Source organism: Myotis yumanensis, unplaced genomic scaffold (assembly GCF_028538775.1).
Source record: "Myotis yumanensis isolate MYYU_CA2020_CCGP unplaced genomic scaffold, mMyoYum1.0.hap1 SCAF_3, whole genome shotgun sequence".
Lineage (NCBI taxonomy): Eukaryota > Metazoa > Chordata > Mammalia > Chiroptera > Vespertilionidae > Myotis > Myotis yumanensis.
The window spans coordinates 214,638,403-214,665,100 of NW_027223754.1; the positions used below are offsets into that span (position 1 = coordinate 214,638,403).

The 26,698-nt window shown below is 59.1% G+C and overlaps 1 protein-coding gene across 1 annotated transcript in view; it reads left to right on the forward strand.

Annotated features, from left to right (window-relative positions):
* Positions 1–26,254, forward strand: part of MOV10L1 (Mov10 like RNA helicase 1) — a 32,954-nt gene extending 6,700 nt beyond the window's left edge. Inside the window, exons 6-26 of the mRNA XM_070408041.1 lie at positions 1,405–1,545; positions 1,772–1,977; positions 2,262–2,394; positions 3,178–3,372; positions 4,133–4,247; positions 6,306–6,483; positions 6,678–6,748; positions 8,647–8,738; positions 13,497–13,555; positions 14,207–14,304; positions 15,713–15,821; positions 16,164–16,342; positions 16,789–16,935; positions 17,328–17,449; positions 18,497–18,596; positions 19,021–19,185; positions 19,831–20,004; positions 22,350–22,499; positions 24,956–25,063; positions 25,843–25,980; positions 26,084–26,254. Of these exons, the coding sequence (XP_070264142.1) occupies positions 1,405–1,545; positions 1,772–1,977; positions 2,262–2,394; positions 3,178–3,372; positions 4,133–4,247; positions 6,306–6,483; positions 6,678–6,748; positions 8,647–8,738; positions 13,497–13,555; positions 14,207–14,304; positions 15,713–15,821; positions 16,164–16,342; positions 16,789–16,935; positions 17,328–17,449; positions 18,497–18,596; positions 19,021–19,185; positions 19,831–20,004; positions 22,350–22,499; positions 24,956–25,063; positions 25,843–25,980; positions 26,084–26,179 (2,776 nt within the window). The 3' untranslated portion in view covers positions 26,180–26,254. The remainder of the gene's footprint in view (positions 1–1,404; positions 1,546–1,771; positions 1,978–2,261; positions 2,395–3,177; positions 3,373–4,132; positions 4,248–6,305; positions 6,484–6,677; positions 6,749–8,646; positions 8,739–13,496; positions 13,556–14,206; positions 14,305–15,712; positions 15,822–16,163; positions 16,343–16,788; positions 16,936–17,327; positions 17,450–18,496; positions 18,597–19,020; positions 19,186–19,830; positions 20,005–22,349; positions 22,500–24,955; positions 25,064–25,842; positions 25,981–26,083) is intronic.
* The last annotated feature ends 444 nt before the right edge of the window (positions 26,255–26,698 follow it).

The following is a 26,698-nucleotide window of genomic DNA, read 5'->3' on the forward strand; positions in this document are numbered from 1 at the left end:
GGTCTTGTCCGGATCCATGTGTTCTAGCGCCGACCTCAGCACGCGGTGATTTACTAACTGCGCTCTCGGAGGGGTGGTGGCCGTGTGCAGTGGTGGGTGCGAGCCAGGCCCCTGGCAATGGTCGGTCCCTCCTGCTCCGCCTCCTTGGGCAGCCGTCCAGGGGTTGCTGGTCCTCCCTGGCCAGTGACTGACCCCAGGCCTGCTCCACGAGGCTCCTCCCTCGTCTGCCTCAGGGAGCCGTCTTCCCGGGGATGGGGAGGCCCCGCCCGCAGTGCTGGGCTGGCTGCGAGCTGGCCCCATCCTTGGTCTCGGTGTCCTCACCGCCCCTCAGAGAGGGGCTGGGGGCTGGGGGGGACGGAACTGGCTGGACCCCTGTCTGGGCAGCACAGGGTCAGGGCCCGCTGCCTGTGTGCCAGCACTGTCCCAGCCACAGGAGCGGGCCTGGCACCGAGAGGGCCATGCTCTGCCTGCCAGGATGTGCTGTCCCCCACCCCCTACCCCCACCCCGGCTCCCTGTCTGAGCTGTTTTCTCTGACGTGCATCCAGATGCCACAATGGCAGCCACTCAGACCACCATCCGGCCACCAATCTGAGTGCCCACTGTGTGTGCCCAGCGAGTGTCGGCCCTGCTGCATACCCTGCGCTTCCCACTGTCTTGCACATCTGCACGGGGGCGGGGAGGGGGGGAGCCCTGCGACTCACTCCTGACCTCAGCTGTCCATCACAGAGGTCAACTGAGCAGCCCAGAGACCCAGCGGCTCCAGTGCTGCCCCCGCGGCCACGGTCCTGTTGGCACCTGTGCAGGAGAGGAGGCGGGGGCTGTGTAGATGGGGAATTGGAGGGGCAGCAGCCAGCAGAGGGGGTCACTGGTGTGGTGAGAATGCCACTGCATCTGCATGTGGGTTGGTAATGCCCAGGTGTACATGACTGAAGGCCTGCACTCTGAGTGCCCCCGCAGGTGGGCGGGCAGGCGGGCGTGTGCCTAATGGGCCTCCTGGAGGCAGTGCTCAGGTGAGCAGTGTCTGGAATAAAGGGAAAGGGGTCTGGGTAGGGGAGAGAACCCTCTCACTTATAAAAAAAAGAAAGAAAGAAAGCCTGCTGTCCCTAATAATCAACAGCCGCCCTCCCCCCACCCCCCCAAGGCTCAGGACCGCCTTCGCGGTGTCACCGCTGCCTCGCCTCCTCTCTGGAGCTTGTAGGACTGTCACTCACTCTCGGGGTGGCTGTGTCCTTGCGGGTCCTTGGCACCAGGACCAGCCCGGTGTCCGTCCCTCTGGGCGCATGCCCCTCACCCAGCAGCTGGCCCTGCACCTGGTGTTGGGGGCCTGGGAGGAGAGGCAGTGGGCAGGGGCAGAGCCTGGGACGGCAGCCTGCAGGTGACTGACACTCTGTGGGGTTCTCCAGAGACCACGCCCCCGCCGAGGCCTCCGAGGAGACCTGCGAGGCCCTCCTGCTGCAGAACAAGGGCGGCCTGGAAGTCACGAGGGCCACCAGCTTCGGCACGCTGCGGGAAGGGGCCAGCAGGAGCCTGGTGGTCTGCATCGAGTGAGTCCCACCCTCCCCGCCGTGCTTCCAGCTGGGGGTTAAGATCCTACAGAACAACCTTCACTCTCCTGCCCCGTTGGTTTTTCCTTTACGAAAGTGTTCGCCACAAAACTTAGTTATGCTCGTGAAGGTATTTGCAGCCACCACGTACCAGTTCCTTTGAACTATTTCACAGTAGCAGCAGCTTCGGAAGTCCTGTCTGCTGACGGCAGCTCCCTTTGTGCAGGAATAAAGGAGACGTCCCGCAGAAGCTGGTCAGCTGCAAGCTGGCCGGCTGGGACAGAACCAGACAGTTCCGGTTCCACTTGCTGCGGGGGACCCAGCACGGCCCCCCAGCGCCTGCTCCCGACCCTGAGACGCGGGAGAGCTGCCCAGACAAAACCTATCAGATGGCAGAGGGCAGCGTGGCCCACAACAGAGCGGTCTCTCCAGGTGGACGGGGCCCCGGGCGGTCGGGGGACCCAGGGGCCTCGATGCCGTGGCCTCTGGTTCGAGTTCTCTGATGATTCGGGGCTGAGGACAGGGACCAAGGTCGTTGGCGACCCCAGAAGTGCATTGGACATGCTGCTTCCTGCAGACACTTCCAAACAGGGGAGGCTGCCTGCTGTCGGCTTTCTGTCCCCTGTTGGGTGATAGGCTGTGCGTGTGCGCTGGAGTCCACAGGCCGCCACCACGGCCACCAGCAGCTGACCGCTGGGTCTCCTGTCCCCTCTCAGATGACTGTGCCTGCAAAGGAGAAGAGGGAGGCAGCGGACAGGGCAGCTGGAGGAGGCAGGTCACGGAGCCTGAGCCCAGCGGGCTCATCCCTCCCGGAGGAAGAGCCCTGATTGTGGTCACGTGTGAGGCCAAGTACGTGCTGCTGGGTTTTCAGGGGTTTGACTGGGACGTTGGCACATGCATCTCTCAGGTCCCGTGTGTGGCCCTTATAAACAGTATCTGTAACTCTTTCGATGGGACAGACTCAAAAGAAAACGCGTTGGTGGAGACGGTGGCTTGAGTGAGTTCCGCTGTGAGGCAATGACCCCCTTCCCTGACTTGTGAGTGAGAGGACAGCTGGGCGCCTTCAGCCTGGGCCGCCGCTGCCTCTTCTGCTTCCACACGTCCTGAGCCCCTTCCACTGCCTGCTGGGCGCCTGTCAGCTGGGCATTGTGGCCGCAGTCTGCCATCTCCATTTGCTAATTAATCGTCAATCTTTTGTGAACGTGGATGTGAGTGAGTGCGTCCCTGCCTCGCTGTAAGCCCAGCAGTGTCCAACCATGGGGACCTCAGGGCTCCTTCAGCCCGGCCAGCGCGTGTGCCGCAGCCCCTCTCCGTGACCCCTGGGATCCTGTGAGGATGTGGGGCGGGGACCGCACTGGGGGCCAGGGCCACAGCAGGAGTTCGGGCAGGAAGCAGTGATGACCCGTGTCTGGTCGTGTCAGACGGTTCCGATGGAAATTTAGGAAAACTGTTCTGAGGTTTGACGGTTACAGAGGTGGCTGTTTGGGGTGCTTGACTGTCTGGGGATGTGTTGCGTCGTCACTGTGGAAAGTCCCTTTCCCTGTGAGAGAATTGTTAAAAACAAAGGATCCTGTTCTGGGAGCCTGGCTGCCTCTGCACGGGGGCCCACGCTGGCCATGTCTTGTCTGGCAGGACTGCTGGCCGCTGCAAGGAGCTCCTCCTGCTCTGCTTCTCCAGCTGCCTCATCGGGCGCGTCCTGGACGTGGGCGTGGTGAGCGCGGAGGAGGCCCTGGTTGCCGTGCGCGAGCCCTTCCTGTGGAAGAAGTCCAAGAGCCCCCCGGCACCGGCGCCAGCGAAAACGACGGTTGTCGTGACCACGCAGAAAAGGTACCGTGACAGGAGGGACAGTGGGTGGCCTGGCGTGCACTCGCGGGGTGACCGCTGGCTGAGGGGAGGCGGTGGGGGGGCTCTTTCCACCCTTTATTGGGGGACGGTGTGTTCATACAAAACTGTCAGGGCGGCCGGGGTGCAGCCCACCGTGCGTGTGAGGACGGGGAAGTGGACCTGCTACGCCCCGGCCGCCTCTTCACCCCCTCAGGTCCCCGCCACCTCTGTATTCCCCACACCCAGCCTGTCTCCCAAGAAGGGGGCAGTGCTGGCGCCACCCTCACCCACGTCAGGTGCACCTGTGATCTGACGGCAGCCGCACCGTGTGGCGCTGTGACATCCGCTCTTCCCTGGCCTCCTCTCCGAGTGCCCCTCCGGCCATCGTGCTGCTGCGTCAGGTTTGCCCACAGCAGTGGTGGCGACTCCCAGTGGCAGCCCCTGCCAGGGAGGCAGAGCTGGAGGGTGACCGGCGAGAGCGGAGTCAGGCCTGGGCGGAGCAGCCGTCAGCAGCGCGCTCTGCGGCCGGCCGTGGCTGCGGTTCCCATAGTCACGCCCTGTCAGGCACAGCAGTCAAGGTGCGGACCCCCTGGTTCCCAGGGTCTTGTGCACCGGCCGCCCTGCTGCAGCGGGGAGGATGCCCCCAGTAAATGCTGGCGCCCGCTGACGGGGCCGCGGCTGCTGCGTTGTTCCTGTGGTGACCGAGGAACTTGTGCCAGATGTTGTGACGAAGAATCATTTCCAACTGAATTTCTTCCTTAAGGAACTCAAGACGCCAGCTTCCAAGTTTCCTTCCCCAGTACCCCATCCCCGACCGGCTGAAGAAGTGTGTGGAGCAGAAGATTGACATCCTGACTTTCCAGCCGCTGCTCGCCGAGGTAGGAGCTGGTAGGAGCTGGTGCAGGCTGCCTTGGTCGTGGGCATCGTGGCCTCGGGCCTTCTGCCGGAGAAGGGGTGTCGGCCTGAGGCGGGCCCCCGGTGTGGCGGCTTCCCTGAGGAGCTGGGTCGTTAATGCTCTTTAGCTGTCACTGGATTTGGGGTGAATAGTCTCAGGTTAGGGCCTGAGCCCCAGCCCCTCAGCTGCCAGGCGGGAGCCCCACGGGCGCCCTCCACTTCTCCGTGGCGTTTTTGCTGACGTTGTCGGAAGTCTGACTTCTGCGTCTGCTTTGAGCTCCGTGAGGCGTCTTGGCGTTTTTACGCTCCGTAACCAGTGCTCGGTAAGGCGTTCAGAAAGGCTCCACGCTGACCTTTCCTGGTGCTGTCGGCCTCTGGGTGCCCCTGGGTGCTCATTGGCTTTGTGTCTGGAAAAGTCTGAGGAGGCTGCACCCCCGAGCCATTTCTGACGGCTCAGCTGCTCTGCTGCCTCTGCCCTTCACACACAGGCTGGGCCTTCCTGCTGCGTCTGCGATGGCTCTGTCGCCGGGTCTACGACACTTAACGGACCACGTGCCTTGGTGCCGTTCCCTCCTGTTCCTGGGTTCTTTGCGCTGCTCGGCTGTGTGGCTGATGGTTTCCCTCCCGCCCCGTCCCTGGCGCTCTGCTCCTTTTTCTCTCGCCACTTCCCCTCTGCGCTGGGTTTCGACAGGTTCAAGTCCACTCATTTTCTTCTGTCTTCTCTGTCTGTGCTTGACACGCTCAGTCTTCCTCGCCTTTTTGAACATAAACGACGCTTATTGCCACGGCTCTCACGTCCTGTCTCCTGAGTGGGGCTGGGTGTTTCCTCCTCGGGCTCAAGTGCCGCCTTCCAGCCGGAGGTCTCATGTGGCTGCCCGACATCCTGGAGTTTACCTTCTTGAGCTCAGTTCTGGGACCCAGTTGAGTTACTTGGAAAAGCAGGATACTTTTCTGCATTAAAGCTTTGCTCGGTGGAAACAGAGGTGCACTTGGGGGCTGGTGCCCTCTGACCCTGCCCAGGGCAGTACAGTGCATGGGCTGCATTGGGCTGGCGGCCACCGTCCTGGCCCTGTGGGAGCTCTGGGAATTGTTCCCTTCAACCGGCAGTTCTCCACAGGTGACAGTTAGCCCCCTGGAGTGTTTTTGGTGTCACAACTAGGGTGCTGTAGAGGCCAGGAGCGCTGCCAGATATCCTACAATGCACAGGAGGGTCCCTCTCCGACCGCAGTGCACCCGATGCCCAGGCCGCCGAGGCTGGGAGCCCTGTCCTCTGAGGTTGCTCCCACACCCTGAGCAGTGCCGGGCATCTCTCTGCACTGCCCCCTAGGCCCGTGGTCGCCAAACTGCGGCTCGCAAGCCACATGCGGCTCTTTGGCCCCTTGAGTGTGGCTCTTCCTAAGCCTTAGGAGTCCCCTAATTAAGTTAATGAGAATGTACCTACCTATATAGTTTAAGTTTAAAAAATTTGGCTCTCGCCAAAACCGGTTTGGCTCAGTGGATAGAGCGTCGGCCTGCGGACTGAAAGGTCCCAGGTTCGATTCCGGTCAAGGGCATGTACCTGGGTTGCGGGCACATCCCCAGTGGGAGATGTGCAGGAGGCAGCTGATCGATGTTTCTCTCTCGTCGATGTTTCTAACTCTCTATCTCTCTCCCTTCCTCTCTGTAAAAAATCAATAAAATATATTAAAAAAAAAAATTTGGCTCTGAAAAGAAATTTCAAATCGTTGTAGTGTTGATATTTGGCTCTGCTGACTAATGAGTTTGTCGACCACTGGCCTAGGCCTCCTTGAACAATCAGCTCCACCTCCTCACCACCCAGGCCACACAGCTCCGGGTGCTGTCCCTGTGCCAGGCTCTGCAAACTGCCCAGGTCGCCGTGGGGCGGTGGTGGGGCTCACTGAGACGCCCCGCCTCAGGACCGCTGTCCTGCACGGCCTGTGGTCACTGCAGCCCTCACTTCCCGTCTGGCATGTCAGCTGCTGTCTCCGGGGCATGGGGTGCTCCCCGTGCTCTGCGCTCACTGGCTGGCTCGTCGCTTTCAGCTTCTGAACATGTCAAACTACAAGGAGAAGCTGTCCACTCTGCTCTGGCTCGAGGAGATCCACGCCGAGATAGAGCTGAAAGAGTATAACATGAGCGGGGTCGTCTTGAAGAGGAACGGGGACTTGCTGGTGCTGGAGGTCCCGGGGCTGGCTGAGAGCCGGCCTTCCCTGTACGCAGGTGGGTGTGGACCCGCCCGGAGGAGCGGTTTAAACGGGCGCCACGTGGTCCCGTTAGCTCAGTTTCTTGGTTTGGGTTAGAATGTCACTTAAAACGGGTCAGGGACTCGGCACCTGTCTCCTGTCCCTGACATCACGTGAAGTGGTGTGTCCTCTGATGTGCTGCCGTGGTCACGTGGTCCTGTGCTTCTCTAGGTGACAAGCTGGTTCTGAAAACGCAGGAGTACAATGGGCACGTCGTTGAGTACATCGGCTACGTGGTGAAGGTGAGGCTGCCGGGCGGGAGGGTTCCCAGGACAGAGCAGGTGCGTCTCAGAGTCAGGGAGTGGCCTCGCCTTTCCTCCCTTTGCTCGCGTTCTTCTCCAGGTTTCTGAATGGCCTGTTGGCTTTAGGAAAGCTGCCCTGTCATTTCGGTAGGGTCTTGGGCTCCCTTGTTTTTGTCTTCCCGCTCTTTAACTTCATACCTCGTCTTTGTGTTTCTGTAAGTGACAGTGTCTGTGGTGTCCTCCAGGCCTGAATCCGATGCGGCTGTGCTGACCTCACTCCGGGGAACATGCTCACCATGTCTTGGCCGTCTCTGATCATGACCTGTTTTCCTCCTCAGTCTGGGGAACCTGGGCCTTCGCTGGGCGGCCTGCTTCCCCAGAGGGCCACTGGGCTCCTGCGGTGATCCCCGCCCTGCCTCCTGACCCCGCCACACTGCGCCCAGCACCCCCAGGCTACGAGGTGTACCAGTTAATGATGCAGATTTTCCCAATAGATGAAAATTTATCACATATCCTCCTACATGATAAAGAGCTAATATGCAAATGGTCATCACGCCCTCACACTGTAACGGCTCAGACACTCAACACTGGGGAGAGAGGAATGGGGACCAGCCAGGCTGCGGCCCGGGAGGGGGACAAGTTGCCCGCCCCGCAATCCCAGGTGCCTGTGGCTGTGGCCCAAGCGAAGCTGCCCACCCACGGTCCCTTGCGACTGCGGCCAGCCCAGGCGAAGCCAGCCCAGGTCCTGGGTGCCTGCGGCCAGCCAGAGAAAGGGAAGCATGGGTCCCGGGTGTGGGGCGAGGCAGAGGTGGTTAGGGGCGATCAAGGGAGCAGTTAGGGGTGATCAGGCAGGCGAGCAGTTAGGAGCCAGTGGTCCCGGATTGTGAGAGGCAGTCGGACATCCCCTGAGGGGTCCCGGATTGGAGAGAGTGCAGGCCGGGCTGAGGGACCCCTCCCCCGTGCATGAATTTCTTGAACCGGGCCTCTAGTGTTGATATATAGGTGATTTTATATGTATGCTATTTTGTCGTATTGACAAGCTTCAAAACTTCATATGTCAAATTTTCTGAAGGTGTTAACATCATAGATATTTTTATGCCTAAAAATGTCAAATTTCATGCCAAAAAAGCATTTGTGGTAAGTTTTAATTCATTATTTTGAACAAAAGTGCTGCTGAAAGTTATCGTATACTTTGGGAAGCTTATGGTGAACATGCTCTATCTCAAGATACTTGTGAACGCTAGTTTAAATGCTTTAAAAGTGATAATTTTGATGTGAAAGACAAAGAACGCCCAGGTCAACTGAAAAAGTTTGAAGACCAACAATTATAAGCATTACTGGATGAAGATGCGTGTCAAACTCAAAAACAACTTGCAGAAATATTAAGCGTAAAAATATCTATGATACTAACACCTTCAGAAAATTTGACATATGAAGTTTTGAAGCTTGTCAATACGACAAAAGAGCATACGTATCAAATCGCATATATATCAACATGAGTGTAACTCCATCTAGTGACAAAAATCCGGATTATTAACCGGTCCACCTAGTAGAGCCCGGCCAGTGGAGTCCTCGCACCTCTCCCTGGGCCTCCTCAGAAACGCCTTTCCTCCCGCTGGTCCAGGATCACTCTCTGCAGGATCTGTTTGGCTGGAGGGTCCACTGGGAGGGGTGGTCCCAGGACAGCCTGGCCCCGTGGCTGTGTTCCTGGTGTGCAGACCCTCGGAGCCAGGGAGGGGAATCGGGACGCGTGTGTGGGGTGGGCGCCGTGATGGTTGTTACACCCGGTGGCCCCTCAGATCTGTGGGGTGTGTCACCATGTGCCGCAGAGACAGACGAGACCGTCACAAGGAATCGGGTACGAAGGATGGAAGTTACGCTGTTTGTTTCTCCTTTAGATCCACGAAGAAGATGTGACCCTTAAGCTGAATCCGGAATTTGAACAAGCGTATAACTTTGAGCCTATGGACGTGGAATTTACATACAACAGGTAATGCTTTTGGCGCCTCCCCACACCTGTCTCCCTTCTTGATGGTGGCGCCTCCTGCCTTGGCCCCTGAGCATCGGTGTTGCAGGAGGAGACGTGGCCGAGGCTGGTGCTGAGGGGTCGCTTCTGCTCCCCCGTGTCCCAGCTGCCTGCTCTCAGGGCCCCTGCCAGTGCGTCTGGGTGCCCTGTGTGTGTGTGTGTGTGTGTGTGCGCGTGTCTGTGTGCGTGCGCATCTCGGTGTCCTGTGTGTGCGTGCGCATCTCGGTGCCCTGTGTGTGCGTGTGCATCTCGGTGTCCTGTGTGTGCGTGTGCATCTCGGTGCCCTGTGTGTGCGTGTGCATCTCGGTGTCCTGTGTGTGCGTGTGCATCTCGGTGTCCTGTGTGTGCGTGCGCATCTCGGTGTCCTGTGTGTGCGTGTGCATCTCGGTGCCCTGTGTGTGCGTGTGCATCTCGGTGTCCTGTGTGAGTTCTCATCACCATGCACTACGGCCGGTACCTGAGCAGTTGGTGGAGCACACGTTCTTAAGCTGGCCCTTTATCAGGTATGTTTTTTGCAAATATTGTCTTAGATTGTGGCTTGGGTTTTTATTGTTTTTAATGTCTTTCGAGGAGCAGAAATTTTTAATTTTAAGGAAGTTGATCAGTTTTTTCTTTCATGACTTTGGTGACACACTTCAGAAATCTGCCTCATGCAAGATCACAAACACTCTCTCCTGTGTTTTCTTCTAAAATGCTGCAGCTTTCAGTTTTACATTGAGGGCCATGGTCTAGTTTGAGTTCATTTTTACCAATGATGCCAGGTTGGGGACGTGCCTACCCCTCGTTCCAGCACCAGTGTGGTGAGCCCTGCCCTCTCTCCGTGCGTCTCCTGACACCGTCATGAAACGCACTGCCCTGACGTGTGGGGTCTGTCCGCCCCGACGTTGTGTCTGGAGTCGGGTAGGCAAGGCTCCCACTAGGTCCCGTCTTTGCCGAGAGCTCGGGTGTCTGTGTGGATCTTGGAACCGCCTGGGCTTGAGACGGACGCTGTTGAGGTTTGTCTGGGGCAGCGTTGATTCTTCAGTGCTGTCTCTCTCCATCTACTTAGGTCTTTTTTCATTTTTTACATAATGTTTTGTACTTTTCACTGTGCATGTTTTACATATTTTTTGTCAAACATGTCCCTGACTCTCTAAGAAACTTTTAATGCAGTTGTAAACAGTAATTTCAATTTCTAGTTGCTTGGCCCTAGCCAGTGTGGCTCAGTGGATAGAGCATCGGCCTGTGGACTGAAGGGTCCCAGGTTTGATTCTGGTCAAGGGCCCCTGCCTGGGTTGAAGCTCGATCCCCAGTGGGGGGTGTGCAGGAGGCAGGCAGTCAATGATTCTCTCTCAGCATTGATGTTTCTGGCTTTCTCTTCCTCTCCCTTCCTCTCTGAAATCAATAAATAAAATAAAAACAAATGAAAAATACGTTTCTAGTTGCTTGTAGCTAGGATTTATTATGCAGTTGGTTTTTGTATATTAATCTTGTGTCCTGTGAGCTTGTTAAACTCAGTGTTTCCAGTGTTTTTTATGGGTTAGATGGGGTTTTCTATGCCTGCAATCCCCGTCTAACCCATAAAAAGTTCAAGTAGAGATAGTTTTCCTCCTTTGTTCTCTGGGTGTATTTTGGTGCTTTTGTTTGCTTTTGCCTCATGGCGGGGCTGGAGCTTGGAGACAGTGGGGAAGAGGTGGTGAGTGGGTTGTGTGTGCCCAGCGGGGCCCCTCTGTCTGGCTGAGGCGCTAGGTCCCTAGTTTGCAGAGCTTGAGGCCACAGTGGATGAGGGATTCTGCTGGGCTTTCATGTCTCCGTTGGGTGGACGTGTGGTTTTCCTGTCTGTCTGTCGAGATGGCCAGTTAGGTGATGAGCACCACCCCTGCTGTGGCGGTGTTGCCTGTCACCTGCTGCGAGGCCGACTTGCTGAGACTTTATTCACTGTCGCTTCTTGTTCCTAAGGTGCGTCGGCCTGTGGTTTCTCGAAGTGTCTTTTTCTGATTTGGGCATCGAGGTAACGCTGGCCTCACATACGCTGGGAAGTGGCACCTCCCGTCCGTCTCCGGGGCAGGGATGTGGGCCTGGCGGGTGGGCCATGGAGGCTTCTGGGCCTGGCGCTCTCTCTGTGGGAAGCTCCCCGACTACAGATTCCGTCTCTTCTGTGGATAAAGCGCCCAGTCCTCAGCCTCGCGTAGAGGGAGCTCTGGCCTTACCTGCCTTCTGCGGACTCTGCGTTCCATCACGTTGTCTATTTGCACAAAATCATTTTCTTTTTGTATCTGTAGGACCTGACCCGGTGCCCCTCTCGTCTCGGATCCTGGGTGTTTGTGTCTTCTCGTCCCCGTTAGTGTGGCTGGAGGGTTGTGCATGTGACCTCATCTGGGACGGATCTGGCTCTCGGTCTCCAGCTCGTTTCCGTCTCTGCGTTGGCTCTGATCTCTGCCGTGTCCTGTCTTCTGCTCGCTCGGGACTCCATCTGCTGCTCTGCTTCTCGGGTGGACGTGGGTCCTTGAATCGAGGCCTTTCTTCCTCTGTCTTCTAGGCCTTGCTCTCGGAGGGACTCGGCCACTCCTCTATTACTGGACACTTGGTGCCCAGGTTTCTGCTGTCACGGTGAAGCAGTGGACACACCCATGTCTGCGTGTGACAGTGGGCCAAGGGGAGGGCAGCCTCTCCTCTGAGCCCGGAGACAGCCCCGTTCTCCTCTCCCTGTTCCTGCGACGTGCTGCCTCCCACCCCGCTGCTCATCTGGCCTCGTGCTTCCCTCCTCTGTGCAGACACCTCTAGGTTTTACCCCTGGGCTCTCGCTGTCCTGGACCTGCCATGTAGGGAATTGGTCGGTCTCTGTCCAGCTCCACAATCACTGTCTTCCTGGCAGGTGTTATTTTTTACTCAGCCTCAGTAACTCGAAGCATTTCAACTGGGTGACTTCGTATCAACCCTTTTTCGTGTGCCCAGAATGAACAACGAGATGTTTTTATTTTGGTGAATTCTTCCTTCAGTTTAGTGTTTTTCAGGCTGTTGGGGTAAAGGGCTGAACTGCAGGTTGATGGGTTACCTCCTTGCTGGGCACTGTCTTGGGTCTCTCCGCTTGGTCTCTGAAGAGGCAGGCGCGGGATCACCCTGCACGCGCGTGTGGGCAGCTCTCACTGGGGGCACAAGCCAGGCCCTCTCTCAGCCCCTCCTCTGTAATCCATCTGCTTTATGGTTTTTGTCCTTCTTAGGGTCAAGTTCCTAAGTCCTAGGATGGTTCTTTTCTGGTGGCTCTCATCTTGGAGTTGATTGTATCCCAGGCAACTTGGTCAAGATTTTGTTGAAGGGACAGCGTGGAGCTGCTAGGACCTCATACCAGGACCCTCAGGTGCCATTTTTCCTGCTTCACACATCCCCTCCCAGGATTTCGTGCTGTGATGGGTCCTGAAGATTTCTTCTGCCCTTGGAGCACCCCCCTTGCACCCTGCTGTCCCCCATCAGTTGGTTCTCCAGGTGCCCAGGTGTGAACTTGGCAGAGTGTGGGTGTGGCCCAGGCTCTGTGAGGCTGTGGCTCAGCTCCTGGGCCATTGCTGGTTTGAGGCCAGATGTGCTTTGTTGAATATCCTTCATCATCTGTGCTGGAGCTCTGATCATCTTGTTTCCTTGAAGGTAGACTTTTTATTTCTCATTTTTTACTCGTTCTTTTGTGTTAAAAAATAAGACACCAGGCCCCCAGTGGAGTCGCTGTGCTGAGCCCCACGTCACCAAACCAAGACCTGGCTGATTCGCAGCGTCTGCGCCTCCAGGGGTGGAGTGCCTGGGTCCGTCAGGGTCAGCTCTAGCGAGGGGTCTGCCCGGTGGGCCATGCATGTCATGTCCCCTAAAGGAAGTGACCTTTCTGTACCGAGCACTGTATTGCCCAGCACAGCGTCCCTGTTCCCGCCAGCGCTGCCTGTAACGGTCCCAGCGGTGCCAATCCTCCGAGCCCCTCTCTCTGCAAGATTGGGTGCTGCCCGGTGCCAGTCAATTGTTGTAAAACTCTTAAAATTGTAGCTCAGTTTCCTTTAACAGTTGTTTTCAGTGAATTTCAAGGGGGTAATTTTTTATAATCAGAACTAGAGGCCGATGCACGAAATTTGTGCACTTGGGGGGAGGGGTGTCCCTCAACCCTGCCTGCGCCCTCTTGTAGTCAGGGACCCCGGCTCCTTACCGCCAGCCTGCTCGCTGCTCCTTAGCGCTGCCGCCACAGCCTCTGCACTTGCCAGCGGTGAGCCCGGCTTTTGGCTGAGTGGTGCTCCCCCTGTGGGAGCGCACTGACCACCAGGGGGCAGCTCCTGCATTGAGTGTCTGCCCCCTGGTGGTCAGTGCGCATTGTAGTGACCGGTTCCACTGTTGGGTCGATTTGCATATTAGGCTTTTATTATATAGGGTTACTTCCTGGTTGATACAGTAATATTAACATTTCCCTAGCACTTCACACTGTGTTTTTATTTTTTCCTCTTTGTCCACCTCATGCATTAAACGTTCCTGGAAAGAAAGGAGTCTATGCTATCCTGTTGGTGCGACATTTGGATTTTCCTATGAAACTGACCCTGGTGCCCCCCTCAGTCCTCCAGCCTCCCGGCCTCTGGTGCCGTGAGAACCGGGGAGCCAGCGGTCCCTCCACATGCTTTGTAGAGAGTGCATAGCGTTGGACTCGGTCGCGGTCAGGCCCAGCCCCGCGCTGGCCCGTGTGCAGCCGCGACAGCGGGTTGTGCTGTCTTCTCCCCGCAGGACCACGAGCAGACGGTGTCACTTTGCACTTGAGCACGTCAGCCACTTGGGAGTGAAAGGTACTGTTGCTGTGGAGCGAGCCGTGACGCCCCGGGTTCTCTCAGCCTCGAGTGCACGTGGCGTGGAGCAGTCCCCTCCCTCACGTGTTGGAAGGAAAGCTGGGCTGGCGGGTGGCTCAGCGGTTAGAGCGCCGGCCTGTGCACTGCAGGGCCACGGGTTCCCTTCCAGTCAAGAGCACGTACCTGGGTGGCAGGTTCCCTGCACCATTCCGGGCGTGTGCGGGAGGCGACCGGTGGATGTCTCTCACATCAGTATTTCTCTCTCTCCCCCTCTCTCTTCCGTCCACTCTCTCTAAAGTCAATGGGAAAAATATCCTCAAGTGAGGAGTAACCAAAAAAAAAAGTGAAACTGATTTCCAGTGTTGTTTTTCCTATTGGGAAGTTTCCGTGTTGTCTTATTTCAACTTTGTAAAAGTAACCCTTAGATTATTGAAAATAAAGCCACTGCCCTCTGTTCTCCCCTCTTAATAGGATTCCTTTTGGACCTACAAGTAGACAAACCACGGCTTCTGTTCCCAAGCACGCGCTGGGCTGGCGTAGCTGTGGCTGCGTCCACGGGGACTCGGGGCTGCTGCAGCCTTTTGTCTCCTTGTGCATCTTTCTGACGCTTCTCGGTCACACCTGCCTTGTTGCCCTTTCTTGTTTTAAAAGTGTTGTTTCCAGAAGAAGTCATCTTACAGTCTCCCCAAGTGACAGGCAGTTGGAACTGTGCAGGAGACGGCAAGAGCGACGGGCAGCCCACCCCCGAGGTACCTGCCGCGACTCGGCCTGCGGGAGCGCTCGGCGTGGCGGGCGTGGGGGTGGGTCACGGGTGGCCCGAGGCACGGTTAGGACCGCGCTGGGGACCCGAGACTGCGAGGTGGTTTAGTGAGCAGCGGGGGCTGCGTACGTCAGGCAGCCGTCGTGTGGCGACTCTTGCTTGGAAGTGTCTGACGGGTCGCCCTGCAGATGGCCGGCGTTCTGGTCTTTGTGAACGTCAGGAAGGCAGTTGGGTCTTGGCTTAAACAGTCCAGTCTCTGAACGGTGAGGTGGTGTCCGTCGGAGCCAGGCACCGTCTGCAGCTCTGCACGTGTCTTCCGGGTGAACGCAAAGGGGTTGTTCTTGGTCGTGTGTCCACTGACAGAGACCCTCCTGTCACGGTGGGCGTGTCTCCGAGGGCCCTGCGCTGGGGTGATTTAGTTTTGTGAGCACGTTTTAAGCTTATACTAAGCACAGGTTTTTAAATTGTACCCAATGTTGAGGAATCCTCTCACCATGCTCAGCCCCTCCAGAAAGGCCGTCGTTACGGGGTTAGTGCCTCGCGGCCACAGGAGCCCCGAAGGAGGGAGCAGAGGTTCCACCGGGTCCCTGCTGGGTGTCGTGTGGATCCGTGTTGTCCTTCGTCCACAGACCAGAGGCCTCACCCTGTCCCGCCCGGCCTGCTGGTCTCGAGGCTGCGATGCTGCACCATTTAGGTGGCTCGCCTTCCGCATGGGCTAAGCCTTATACTTTCAAGTGCAGAGCGTTGTCTTTCATGGGCTGGCTGGTGGCAGGTAAACTGGAGGGCATTGCACACCTGAGCAAGGTGGACTCAGGGATGGATTGGCCTTCCAGACAGAATACGTGAAGCCAGAGCCTCAGACGCTGCCATCGGCACCACAGGGCAGGCGTCCTGCACGGAGCAAGCGCGGCAGGCCCTGTGCCTGCAGCTCCCAGCCCGGGAGGGGGGTCACAGGCAGAGAGGCTCCGAGGGCAGGACCCTGCGCTCCGTGGACAGAGCAGCACTGGCTCACCTCGGGGGCCAAGACTCAGCGTCGTCACCTGCCCTGCACGCTCGGCGCCCCCGGCAGAGGAGGCTGGCCTCCGGCTCGCCCTCGCCGAGCTGGGCAGGAGGCGCCCTCGCTGAGCTGAAGGGAAGGCTGTTGTTTTGGAGCCGTCTTCACAAACTTAGCAACTTAGTTTCTTGGGAAAGGTAACTCAGAAGAGAAACATAAACGGTGTCGCAGCGTTTTATCGGCTGTTGTGTGTGTTTGTCACGCTTAAAAGGAGGTGTGACCTGTGGTCCGTGCCAGGACACCAAGCCAGTGTTGCGTGGGGTGACGGCTACGTTTTCTCTTTAAACTGAGACCCTGCAAACACAAATTTTTTTTGGGGGGGGGGGGTGGTGATTATTTCTAGAACAGGGAAGCTGACAAGGATCAGCCTGAGCCTGCCACCAAGACGAGCCAGGCGGGTGCCCAGGACACACGGCGACCGGAGGCCTTGGCTACAGAGACGAGTCACCTGGGTGCGTATTGGGGGCGGTGACCGCACTGGGACTAGGCCCCTGAGCGGCTCGCTGTTGGGGTCGGGGGTGGTCGAGACAGTTGTGTGACGGGAAGATGAGCCCACACTCTGGTCACGACAGAGACTTCCGACTGTGGCCTTTCCTGTCGCTGCTGCCGTGAAGGGGAGACGGGAAGGCCCCACTTGCTCTCAGACGCTGACTCCCGAGCTGCGCAGGCCCTGGCACTGCGGGAGCGCCCCGCCGACTGGTTGCCCGGGGCCTCCCAGGGCCGGTGCTGGTGTCTCTGTGCCCAGCTGCTCGGGTTGTTGGGTGTTGCCTGACCCTGTGCCTCCTTGGACCCAGGCGATGAGCTGCAGACCCCGGGGGCCCGAGAGAAGGAGTTCTTCAACCCCCTGCTCAACGAGAACCAGCAGCTGGCCGTGCGCAGGATCCTGAGTGGCGACTGCCGCCCCCTCCCGTACGTCCTCTTCGGGCCTCCTGGCACTGGGAAGACGGTGACCATCATCGAGGCTGTGTTACAGGTGACGGAGGCCGCGCGGTCCCCGTGAGCTTGGCGGGGGGGGGGCGGGAGGTGCGTGGCGGAAATTCTGTGTCTGTTTACATGTGAATCAGAGCTTGCAAGGTCCAGCTGCTTCTGTTTAGCTAAGTCTGTCTGGTGTTGTTTGCGGGCTGTGCAGGGTGTGAAAGCTTATTTCACGGGTTTAGAAGGGAGCCTCCCGTTCTCAGGAGAGTAAGCCGCTCGCCCGTCACAGGATGGTCTGCAGGTGCCTGCAGGCCCGCCTGTGTTGCAGCGAGTGTGGGCGTGTGTGCCTGTAGCGCTGCCCCCCTGGGGCTGCGGATGAACACGTAGGCAGAGCGCCCAGCTGCCCTCCTGCAGGCGGGTGGGCCCCACCACCTGCTCCCATGGCGAGGGCGTCACTGCTGGGACTGGCCCCAGGCTGACTGCCGCCTCCTGTGCCTGGTGAAGGTGTACCATGCCCTGCCCGACAGCCGGATTCTGGTCTGTGCGCCCTCCAACAGCGCCGCCGACCTCGTGTGCTTGCGGCTGCATGAGAGCTGCCTGCTGCGACCGGGCACCATGGTGCGCGTGAACGCCACCTGCAGGTTCGAGGAGGTGAGCCTGCCTCTGTCCTGCTCCTGCTGCCGCCCCTCCCTCACAGCTGCAGTCCCTCCTGGGTCTGGGGGCAGCTCAGCTGGTTTGCTTGTAGGTGAAGGGCTAATTAGCCGGAGACCAAAGCTAGGAAATGGGTGACGTTAGAAGTAATGTTTCGGGGAAGGATCTGCAGGGTTATATGTTACATTCATGGCTCCAGAGTCGATAAAATGGGGACTAAATTGATAAGAAAATACAAGTATTTTTATTTAAGAAGACAATCTTACGTCGTTACTTAGTCGTAACTGAGAAGTGGAGCAGGACAGTGAGCTTGTAGGAGTCCTTCCGACTTTGTGATCATGTCAATTAAAGACACTTAGTAACTTGAAAACAAACTGCCCCCCACCCCCCAGACGATCGCCGAGGCCATCAAGGCGTACTGCAAAGACGGGGAGGACATCTGGAAGGCCTCGCGCTTCCGCATCATCATCAGCACCTGCAGCAGCGCCGGCCTCTTCTACCAGATCGGAGTGCGGTGAGCGTGGCGGGCGGGGCAGCGGGAGAGGCCTCTGTCCTGACAGCAGGTCAGGGGGCTCCTCCAAGGAAGGGGGGTTTGTGCTGAGACCCCAGGGTGACAGGGCCCCAAGGTTTCCAGGAGGGCGATCCCAGAGGGTGGGGAAGGAGGGAGCGTGCAGGTGGCACCCAGACCAGAGGCAGGAAGCACCTTTTTTCACTGGAGGGACAGGAGGGGCCGAGGGGACCGTGGCAGGACCACCACTCAGTGGGCGGGGCGGGGCGGGGGCCTCGGGAGGCTGAGGAGGTGTGAGCAGAAACGGCCCAGTCTCATGGAAGAAACTAAGGAACCGTAGGCCGTTCGGGATCCAGAGTTTAAGTGCTTATGTTCCAAGGAAGGTACCTACTGTTAAGCTTTCCAGCAGAGACGGGGCGTGAGGTAGAAAACGAGTGTGCTGCCCATCCTGGGGCGGGGCAGGCGGGGGGGCCTTCATTTGAGATGCACAGACTCAGGCCTGTGCCTGAGCGAGCTGACGGCCAGTCAGGGCAATGCGGGCCCAACACTGCTGGCGGCTCCACGTGAGCAGGGGCCCCGCGCTGGGGTCTCCGTCCATGGCTGGGGGCTCAAGGCCTGGCTCCGCCCAAGGCTGTCCTGGCGGCAGCAGCTCCAGCCGAGAGCATGACTCGGGCAGTCTCCCCACGTGGGAATGTCGCCCAGTGCCCACCTGACCAGCTTACCCTGTCGCACTCCGCCCGGAACCTTGGGGAAACCAAGACACAGAGAGGAGCAGGACCTGCCCAAGGTCGCCCAGCTTCTGCCTGAGGGAGCGGGGCTCCAGCCCAGGCCCCTGCGGTGGGCGGCAGTCCCCAGCCTGGACCACGGCCGCCCAGCAGCTCCCCACCGTGCAGCCTCTCACCTGTCCCCTCTCAGTCTTTTGAAACAGGCGTGTGGGGTAGGGTCCAGTGGGGACGGGAACTCAGTCTCCTGATGAGCTGTGGGTGCCTCCCGGGCTGGCCACCAAGCCCCAGGGACGCTGACCGAGGCGACCACGTATGTCTTTGGCTCCAGAGTCGGACACTTCACTCATGTGTTTGTGGATGAAGCCGGACAGGCCAGTGAGCCGGAGTGCCTCATTCCTCTGGGGCTGGTCTCCGACATCAGCGGCCAGGTGAGGCCTTGCTGTGCTGTCTGCCTGTCGGCACCATCCTGGTCCCCGGGCATACGGGGGGAAGGGCTGTCGCTGGCACCCATGGTTGGGTGCAGAGACTAGCGGCCCTGGAGGACCCCTCTGCCCCCACCTGTCCCTCTGTCCTGGGCTGAGCACTGGCCTGTGGTAGTGACTGGGGTCAGCCCAAGGCCCGTCACCCCTCCCCCACACTCACCCTGGCTGACGGAAAGGAATTCGAGTCCCACCTCCTCCCTCAGTCCCCAGGGGTCAGGCTGGGTCCAGCAGGGGCGGAACTCGCCAGTGGCTGTGTCCAGGCCTGGGGCTGCGCTCCTGCCTCCGCCGCCTTCCCCCCACGCACGCTGTGGCTGACGCTCTGCGTGGGCTGCAGCCGCTGTTCCTGCAGCGGTTCCCGTCTGTGTGGCAGATCGTCCTTGCCGGGGACCCCATGCAGCTCGGGCCCGTGATCAAGTCCCGGCTCGCCATGGCCTACGGACTGAACGTGTCCATGCTGGAGAGGCTGATGGCCCGGCCCGTGTACCTGCGAGACGAGGACGCTTTCGGTGCTTGTGGCGCCTACAACCCCCTGCTGGTGAGTCAGGCCCCACGGGTGCTGGGCCCCTGAGGGACAGCACAGGGTGCCCATGGGGTGGCCCAGTGCAGACGGGGCCACAGGAATCTGCACTGCAGGGCCCAGTGCTGGAGCCGGCTGGGGTCGTGGGCCCCTCCCCGTGTGCTGCCCTCTGAACCCAGTGCTGGCGCCTCGGAGCTTGCCCCCGGGACAGAGGAGCGTGGCTGTGGACGGGCAGGTCATCTGGGGAGTGGGGAGGACACGGAGGCGGGGTCCACTCCTTGAGAGGGGTCGTTGGGAGCCATGAAACTGCCCCACAAGGAGGGCTGCCTGTGGCCTGGTGCCTCCTGCCTGGGAGAGGGCATCTGCCCGCCCTGTGCCGGGGCCTGGGGCTGGGCTCTGCTGGGTGGCAGGACGGGCCCTGCAGGCAGAACACCCTTCCAGGTGCCCACAGGCTGGGCAGCAAGGCCTGGCCTCCTGCTCTTGTTTTCCCAAAGGTCACTTTGCTGTTAAAATGGACCTTCTGAGGGGCCAAGGTCACTTTCTGCTCAGGCGGCAACGAGAGGCCGGGAGGTCTGGGGGCGGGGTGGGGGAGGGAGGCATCACTTCCCTTCAGCAGGACGAGGCGCGTGCTGACGGGCTGCCCCTGCCGCGCTCTCCCTGCAGGTGACTAAGCTGGTGAAGAACTACAGGTCCCACGCGGCCCTGCTGGCCCTGCCCTCCCGGCTCTTCTACCACAAGGAGCTCGAGGTCTGTGCCGACCCCAAGGTGGTGACCTCCTTGCTGGGCTGGGAGAAGCTCCCCAAGAAAGGCTTCCCCCTCATCTTCCACGGCGTGCGGGTGAGTGTGCGGCCCCGATGCGAGGAGGAAGGGGCTCCGCTCGGCGAGCACGGACTGCGTGACCCTCAGTGCTGGGGGCACAGCGTGTCGGGTGCAGCAGCTCACCCCGAACCAGCTCCCACAGGTGCTCCGGCTGCATGGCCTGTGTGGCCCGTCGGAGCCCAGGCTGTGCCGACCGCTGGTCTGTGCGGAAACCAGCTTTGGACTCGCTGTTTCCTCCTGGTGGTTTTCTGCTTCGTTCACTTCAGCTTTCGGTCCATCCTGCCCCTGAACTTCAGCTCCATGGCCCGCCCTGCCCCTCACTGGCCCCATGGGGGGACCGAGTCCTCTCCTCGTCTGTACAGGGAGGCAGGGCCTGGGCGCAGCTCTGCTCCACGCGGCTCCTGCGCCCCCTGGGCCTGGTGACTCCCCATTTTCTTTTCGATCGAGGCTCACAGAGACATGTTTTCCCTGACTTCCAAGGGGCTCGGAGTGCCGTGGTCGCCTCTTTTTATGCCCAGTTGCGTTGGTTCTGATGAGGCCAGGCCTGTAGCCCCGGCTTTTACAGATCTGTGGCCCCATGGGACTGTTTTAGTAGATGTTCTAAGGACACACAAAAAGCTCACCTTCTCTGTTGAGAACGTAAGTTTCACGTAGATTTTTAAAATTTACTTGTGGAGCCTGTCCGTCAGCTCCTCTGTGTCCTGACCTGGATCCTGTCTGCTCGGCCTCCCCCTGGCGGGGCTGTGACTGCTGCCGGAGGCTTCCACCCCAGATCCCCACTGGCGCCTGAGGCCTTGCCGCCTGTGCTCCCGCTGCACCGCGCCTGCAGTTTAGGTCGTGCCCTGTCCTGGTTTCCTTTCCGTCCCACCTGGTGAGACATCGACGCCCCTTCCCGGGTTCGTCCCTCCTTCCTCACTTCAGGGCCGCTTCTGAGCAGCTGCGGGCTTCGCATGGCACCCGTGTAAGAGCCTGTTAGTGCGGACTCTGCCCCTCGCCTCCCTCATCTCTGCTGCGAGGCTGGTGCCCGTTGACTGGTGTTCCCTCCGAGGACAGCCCGCTCCTCTCGCTGCTGGTTACCGACCTCTCCTCGTAGATCCGGGGACCAGTCAAGTCCCTCAGCGAAAACTCCTGGAAGTCAGTGCATTCTTCTTCTTCTTCTTTTTTTTAATATATTTTTATTGATTTCAGAGAGGAAGGAAGAGGGAGAGAGAGATAAATATCAATGATGAGAGAATCATTGATTGGCTGCCTCCTGCACATCCCCTACTGGGGATCAAGCCCGAAACCCAGGCATGTGCCCTTGACCAGAATCGAACCTGGGACCCTTCAGTCTGCAGGCCGACGCTCTATCCACTGAGCCACACCAGCCAGGGCGAGTTAGTGCGTTCTCACTGCTCTGTGTGCGCTGTTTCCGTTGTGGCGAAACACCGTGTCCAGTCGGCTGCATTCGCCAGCAGGGCCCAGTCCGGGGGGTAGCACGGGCCCCTTTGTGTCACAGTCAGAGCTCTCCATCTTCCCGGACGGACACTGTCCCACTGACCCTCCCCCCCCCACCCCGGTGCCCCCATCACCCCTGTGTCTGCTCCGAGCCCTCGGGCCGCGTGCATGCGCCGCACGGGGGTCTCCCATCGTGTGCTCGGGCCGCGTGTGCTTCCCACGTTGCACGGGCGCTCAGGCTGCTCCCACGTCTACTTGCCTGGGTCCCGGCGTTAATTCTGTTCTTGTGGGTGAAGGCCCGGAGGTGAACGCCTGAGCCAGAGGGGAACTGTGCTCTCAGGCTCTGAGGGCCTGCACACGTTCTCCACAGCGGCTGCACCGCCTCACGCTGGGCGCCAGGCACCGTGTCTGCCTTTAGTTGTGGCCGTCCTGGTGGGCCTGGGCGGGCCCTGAGGTTTGGGTTTGCATTTCCTTGATCTGTAGTGATGGCCTGTGCGCGCTGGTCATCCTCCTGTCTTCCCTGCAGGCCGGAGAGAGAAGGGCACACCTTCCATAGGAGGGGGGGCAGCCAGAGCGAGGGGTTGGGCCAGGCCTGGCCTGGCCCGAGGGGCTCCCGCACTGACCACACTGGTCACTGGTCACTGCCACCGCAGCCATCCTGGCTCCCGGGCTCTGTTCCCCACTGGCATGTGCAACCCCCCCCCCCGCCCCGTCTCCATCCTCACGTGACACTGCCCTCCTCACACCCCCCCCACCCCCCCATCCTTGGGCCTCACTGCAGCTGAGCCGGTTCCGGTTCTGTAGCCAGGCCCCTCACCTCTGCCTGTCCCAGCGCCTGCTCGGCTCCCCGTTCACGGCCCTTAACGAGTGTAGCTGGTAAACGAGGCCTCGTGACTCCCTGTCTCTCTTGTCTCCCAACCTGACAGGGCAGCGAAGCGCGGGAAGGGAGGAGCCCGTCCTGGTTCAACCCGGCCGAGGCCGTGCAGGTCATGCGCTACAGCTGCCTCCTGGCCCGGACCCTCTGCAGCCAGGTGTCCGCGCAGGACATCGGCGTGATCACGCCCTACCGCAAGCAGGTGGGCCCCGCTCCCGCCGCTCCGGTGCTTCCTGTCTGCGGAGGCCACGCGAGGAACAGGACACGAGCTCGTCACGTGGCACCCGCGGGGCTCCCCTGGCCTTCCACACCCGGGTCCTGGGGCTGGGTGTGCAGGCACCTGGGTGAGCCCGCCTCCATGCTCACCTGTCCTGGTGTGAAGTTGTCACCCCTGTACTCGCTGTGCACGCCTCCATCTGCCCTGGGCCCACCCTGGTCTCCCATCTCCCGTGTCTGTAAATCCCACGGTGCCCACACCTGCAGCTGCCTGAGTGGGGAAGAGGGGTTCTCCTGGGGTTGTCAGGGACTTGAGAATCTGTATTATAAAAGGCCTGTGGCCGGCGCGGGTGGGCGGGGCTGTGAGCGTGGTGAGGCGTGCACCGGTAGGTGAGGTGCGCACGGGTAGGCGGGGCCGCGCGATTTCTCGCACTGTGCTTCTAGTCTTTTCATTTACTGGCCATAATGTTTCGTCAAAATTCCTGTTTAGCCTGGTCAGGTGGCTCAGTCAGACAAGGTCCCTTCACCACAAGGTCATAGGGTTGATTCCCAGTCAGGCGCATACCTAGGTTGCGGGTTCACTCCCTGGTTTGGGCACATACAGGAGGCAACTGATGCTTCTCCCTCTCCCTCTCTCCCCCTCCCTGCCTTTCCCCCCTCTCCTCTCCACCTTCTCTCTCTAAAATCAATAAAACAGCCCGGCCGGTGTGGCTCAGTGGTTGAGCATCTATCTATGAACAAGGAGGTCACAGTTCTATTCTGATCAGGGCACAGGCCTGGGTGTGGGCTCGAGCCCCAGTGTGGGGCGTGCAGGAGGCAGCCGATCTATTGTTTTCTCTCATCATTGATGTTTCTATCCCTCTCGTTCTCTGAAATCAATAAAAAAATATATATTTATTTAAAAATAAATAGAACATACCCTCAGGTGAGGGTTTTTAAAACCCTGTTTGAATCCAGTGCCCCCTCTGTTGCTCTGAGGTGGTGTCTGCAGGTTGTGCTGAGTCAGCATCATTTCTGCACCCAGGCCCTTGGTGGGCGAGTGTTCCAGACACCGTCTCAGCCAGGCCTTGTCCCTGGTTCCCTCCGTGTGTGGGTGTGTGTGTTCTTTCCATGTAGTCACATGCACATGGGACGTGTAAACCGTTCCCTTCGTGGTCTCTGCTGTTCGCTTTTTGTCTAAGAAACCCTTCCCTGTCGTGATGTGAGGTGTGTTTCCCACTTTGTTCTGGAGGCTCAGCCCTCTGGGTTGTGTTGGGTGGTCATGGCAAGGATCTGTCTGACTTTAGTCTGTGTGGTGTGTGTCCCTGCTGTACACACGGCTCCCATGTGCACACCTGGGCTCCACCTCCCTCGTGGTCCCCCCGCCCCGCCCCCCGGGACTGCCAGCCTGGCTGCTGGGGCTCGGGCTGAGATGACATCTGGGCTGAGTCCCTCACGGTGAGCTTTCAGACCTGCCCCACCCCCAGTTCTTCCCTTGGTGCTCTTTCTGGTGAGTTTTAGAAATCCCACCTTTTATCAAAACACGTGTTTCTTCTTGGAACAATTGGTCACCATGCCGATTGCTTTGGAGTTGGGTCGCTTACCTGTGCCGCCTGCACCACTGGTCTCTGCGCTTCTGTCTCCTGAGGTTTGTCTTCCCGTCGTTTCAGCAGAGGCCGGTGCGTGGCAGACGCGGCACTGACCGCCTCAGCCTGACCTTAGTCCCCTGCCGGCAGGTGTGGGAAGGGTTGGCCTTTGTCCTGCAGCAGGTGAGCTGCCAGGACACCTGCTCGCTGCCTGTGTTGTTTTCAGGAGCATCCTTTCCGCCCGGGGAACACTCCCCTTATTCTCAATGGGGACAGTCTCACCACAGTGTCTGCGTGGCTCCTCCCCTGGGGACCCTCATGCCTGGCCCTCGGATGTCCCCTCCTGCTCTCTGACCCTCCCGGGCCTGCACCCTCAGCACTGTCCCCAGGGTACTGGGGAGGAGTCGCCTACCATTGAGTTTTCTTTCAAATACTCGTTCTTCCAAGATTTCAAATTGGGCCTTTTTTTCCAACACCCATTGGAGACCTCCAAACATCTGGAACCCACTTCATCCCGAGTCTCACTGCTTGACTCGGCCATTCCCGCTCCTGAGGGCGAGCCTGCCTTCTGGCTCCGTGGCCACTCGTCACAGCGTTTGGCCTCCTGGCTGCCTGTGACGCTGCCACAGAGGAGGGCACGCCGCCTGTCTCCCAGCCACAGGTGTGGTGAAGGCTCAGGCCCGGGGAGGGCCCCACAGGGCGGTGCTGCCCTCACCTCCATAGAAATGGGTGCTGAGCCAGCCCTGGAGTCGGGTTACATGCGATTGGGATTGAGAAGCAGCACTGCACGTTGTCGGTATTGACTTTTGCTGCAATGTGGGAGGAAATGGTCAGCTTTGTAAAATTTTATCTTTAATCTTTCTTATCTGCTTCAAAGGTGGAGAAAATAAAAATTCTTTTGAGAAACGTGGATCTGATGGACATAAAGGTCGGATCAGTAGAGGAGTTCCAAGGGCAAGAGCATTTGGTGATCATCATCTCAACCGTAGGTGCCCTGTTCCTGGGGGACCCTAGAGAATCGGGAAGAGAACCACCATCACCCCGACTCCCTGGTCACCCCGACTCCCTGAGTCACCCCAACACTCTGCTGAGCCCATAGGGTTGGGCCCATGTTGTGCAGATAGAGGGCAGTGAGGCTCCTCCCCCACCCCTGCTGCTTTTTCCCTTTTTTTTTTTTACCCTCATCCAAGGAGTGAGGATATTGGGATTTTTTAAAATATATATTTTATTGATTTTTTACAGAGAGGAAGGGAGAGGGATAGAGAGTTGGATACATCAATGAGTAAGAAACATTGATCAGCTGACTCCTGCACACTCCCTACTGGGGATGTGCCCGCAACCAAGGTACATGCCCTTGACCGGAATCGAACCCAGGACTCTTCAGTCCGCAGGCCAACGCTCTATCCACTGAGCCACACCAGTTAGGGCTTGGATTTTTTTTTTTCCACTGGTTTTTTTTAGAGAATGAAAGGGAAGGGCGGTGGGGGGGGAGGACATTGATGTGACAGACACATCGATAGGTTGCCTCCCACATGCACCCTGACCGGGGGTGGGGATCGGACCTGCAGCCCAAGTACGTGCCCTTGACCAGAATCGAACCCGAGACCCTCCAGTGTGTAGGCCAGTGCTCTAACCACTGAGCAATGTCAGCCAGGGCTGCTGTCCTACTGACGATGTTTCGTATTTTTAATGTTTTCATATGTCAAGAGTTCCTTCCACGCCAGAAAACTTGAAACACTTTTTTCTCCGCCTTTGTGCTTCCAGGTGCGGTCGAACGAAGACCGGTTTGAAGATGATAGGTATTTCCTGGGTTTCTTGTCCAACTCAAAACGGTTCAATGTGGCCGTCACCAGGCCCAAAGCCTTGCTGATTGTGCTGGGAAACCCCTACGTCCTGGTCAGGGTGAGCTGCCGCCCTCAGGCAGGACTCCCCTGAGGAGGGGCCTGGGGAGCGGTGGGGGCTGTCCGCTCTGCCCACTCTAAGGCCCGCTCCTGTGTCCCCCCAGGACCCCTGCTTTGGCGCATTGCTGGAATACAGTATCACCAATGGCGCGTACACCGGGTGTGATCTGCCCCCCGAGCTGCGGCACCTGCAGGGGTGAGCCCCCACCTCGCCCCTGCTCCTGCGCCTGCTCCAGGGCTGCGGCGGCGCTCTGTCTAGCAACGGACAGTTGGCATCACCCCTCCCTGCACAGCCTCCATAGACACGTGCTTCTCATAAAACCACACCATGAAGAGGCACCTGCCCAGCTCACCTCGGGGTCCTGAACCTGAGCCCTGCGGGGAGCCCGGCGCACTGGCTGCCGCCTCCCACAGCTGAACTGGGGCCGAGGTGTGCAGCCTCCCTGCTTAGAGGAGCCAGGAGCCCACGAACAAGGGACCCGGGACCTTGCCCAGAGCCCCTACTGGTAGGGAGGGCAGGAGCCCTGTCTGCTGTGGTCACTGGGCCGCCTCCTGCTGTCTTGGCCACAAGCATGGGGGCCGCTGGGCAGGGCGATGCCTGCCCAGCCCCTTCTGGCACTGTAGTCACCACACCACGGCCCATCACCAAAATAAACACTCGAGTGAGACCCCAGCGTGGCTTTCCACTCAGAGTGCACCAGGTGGGGGGACAGAGCCAC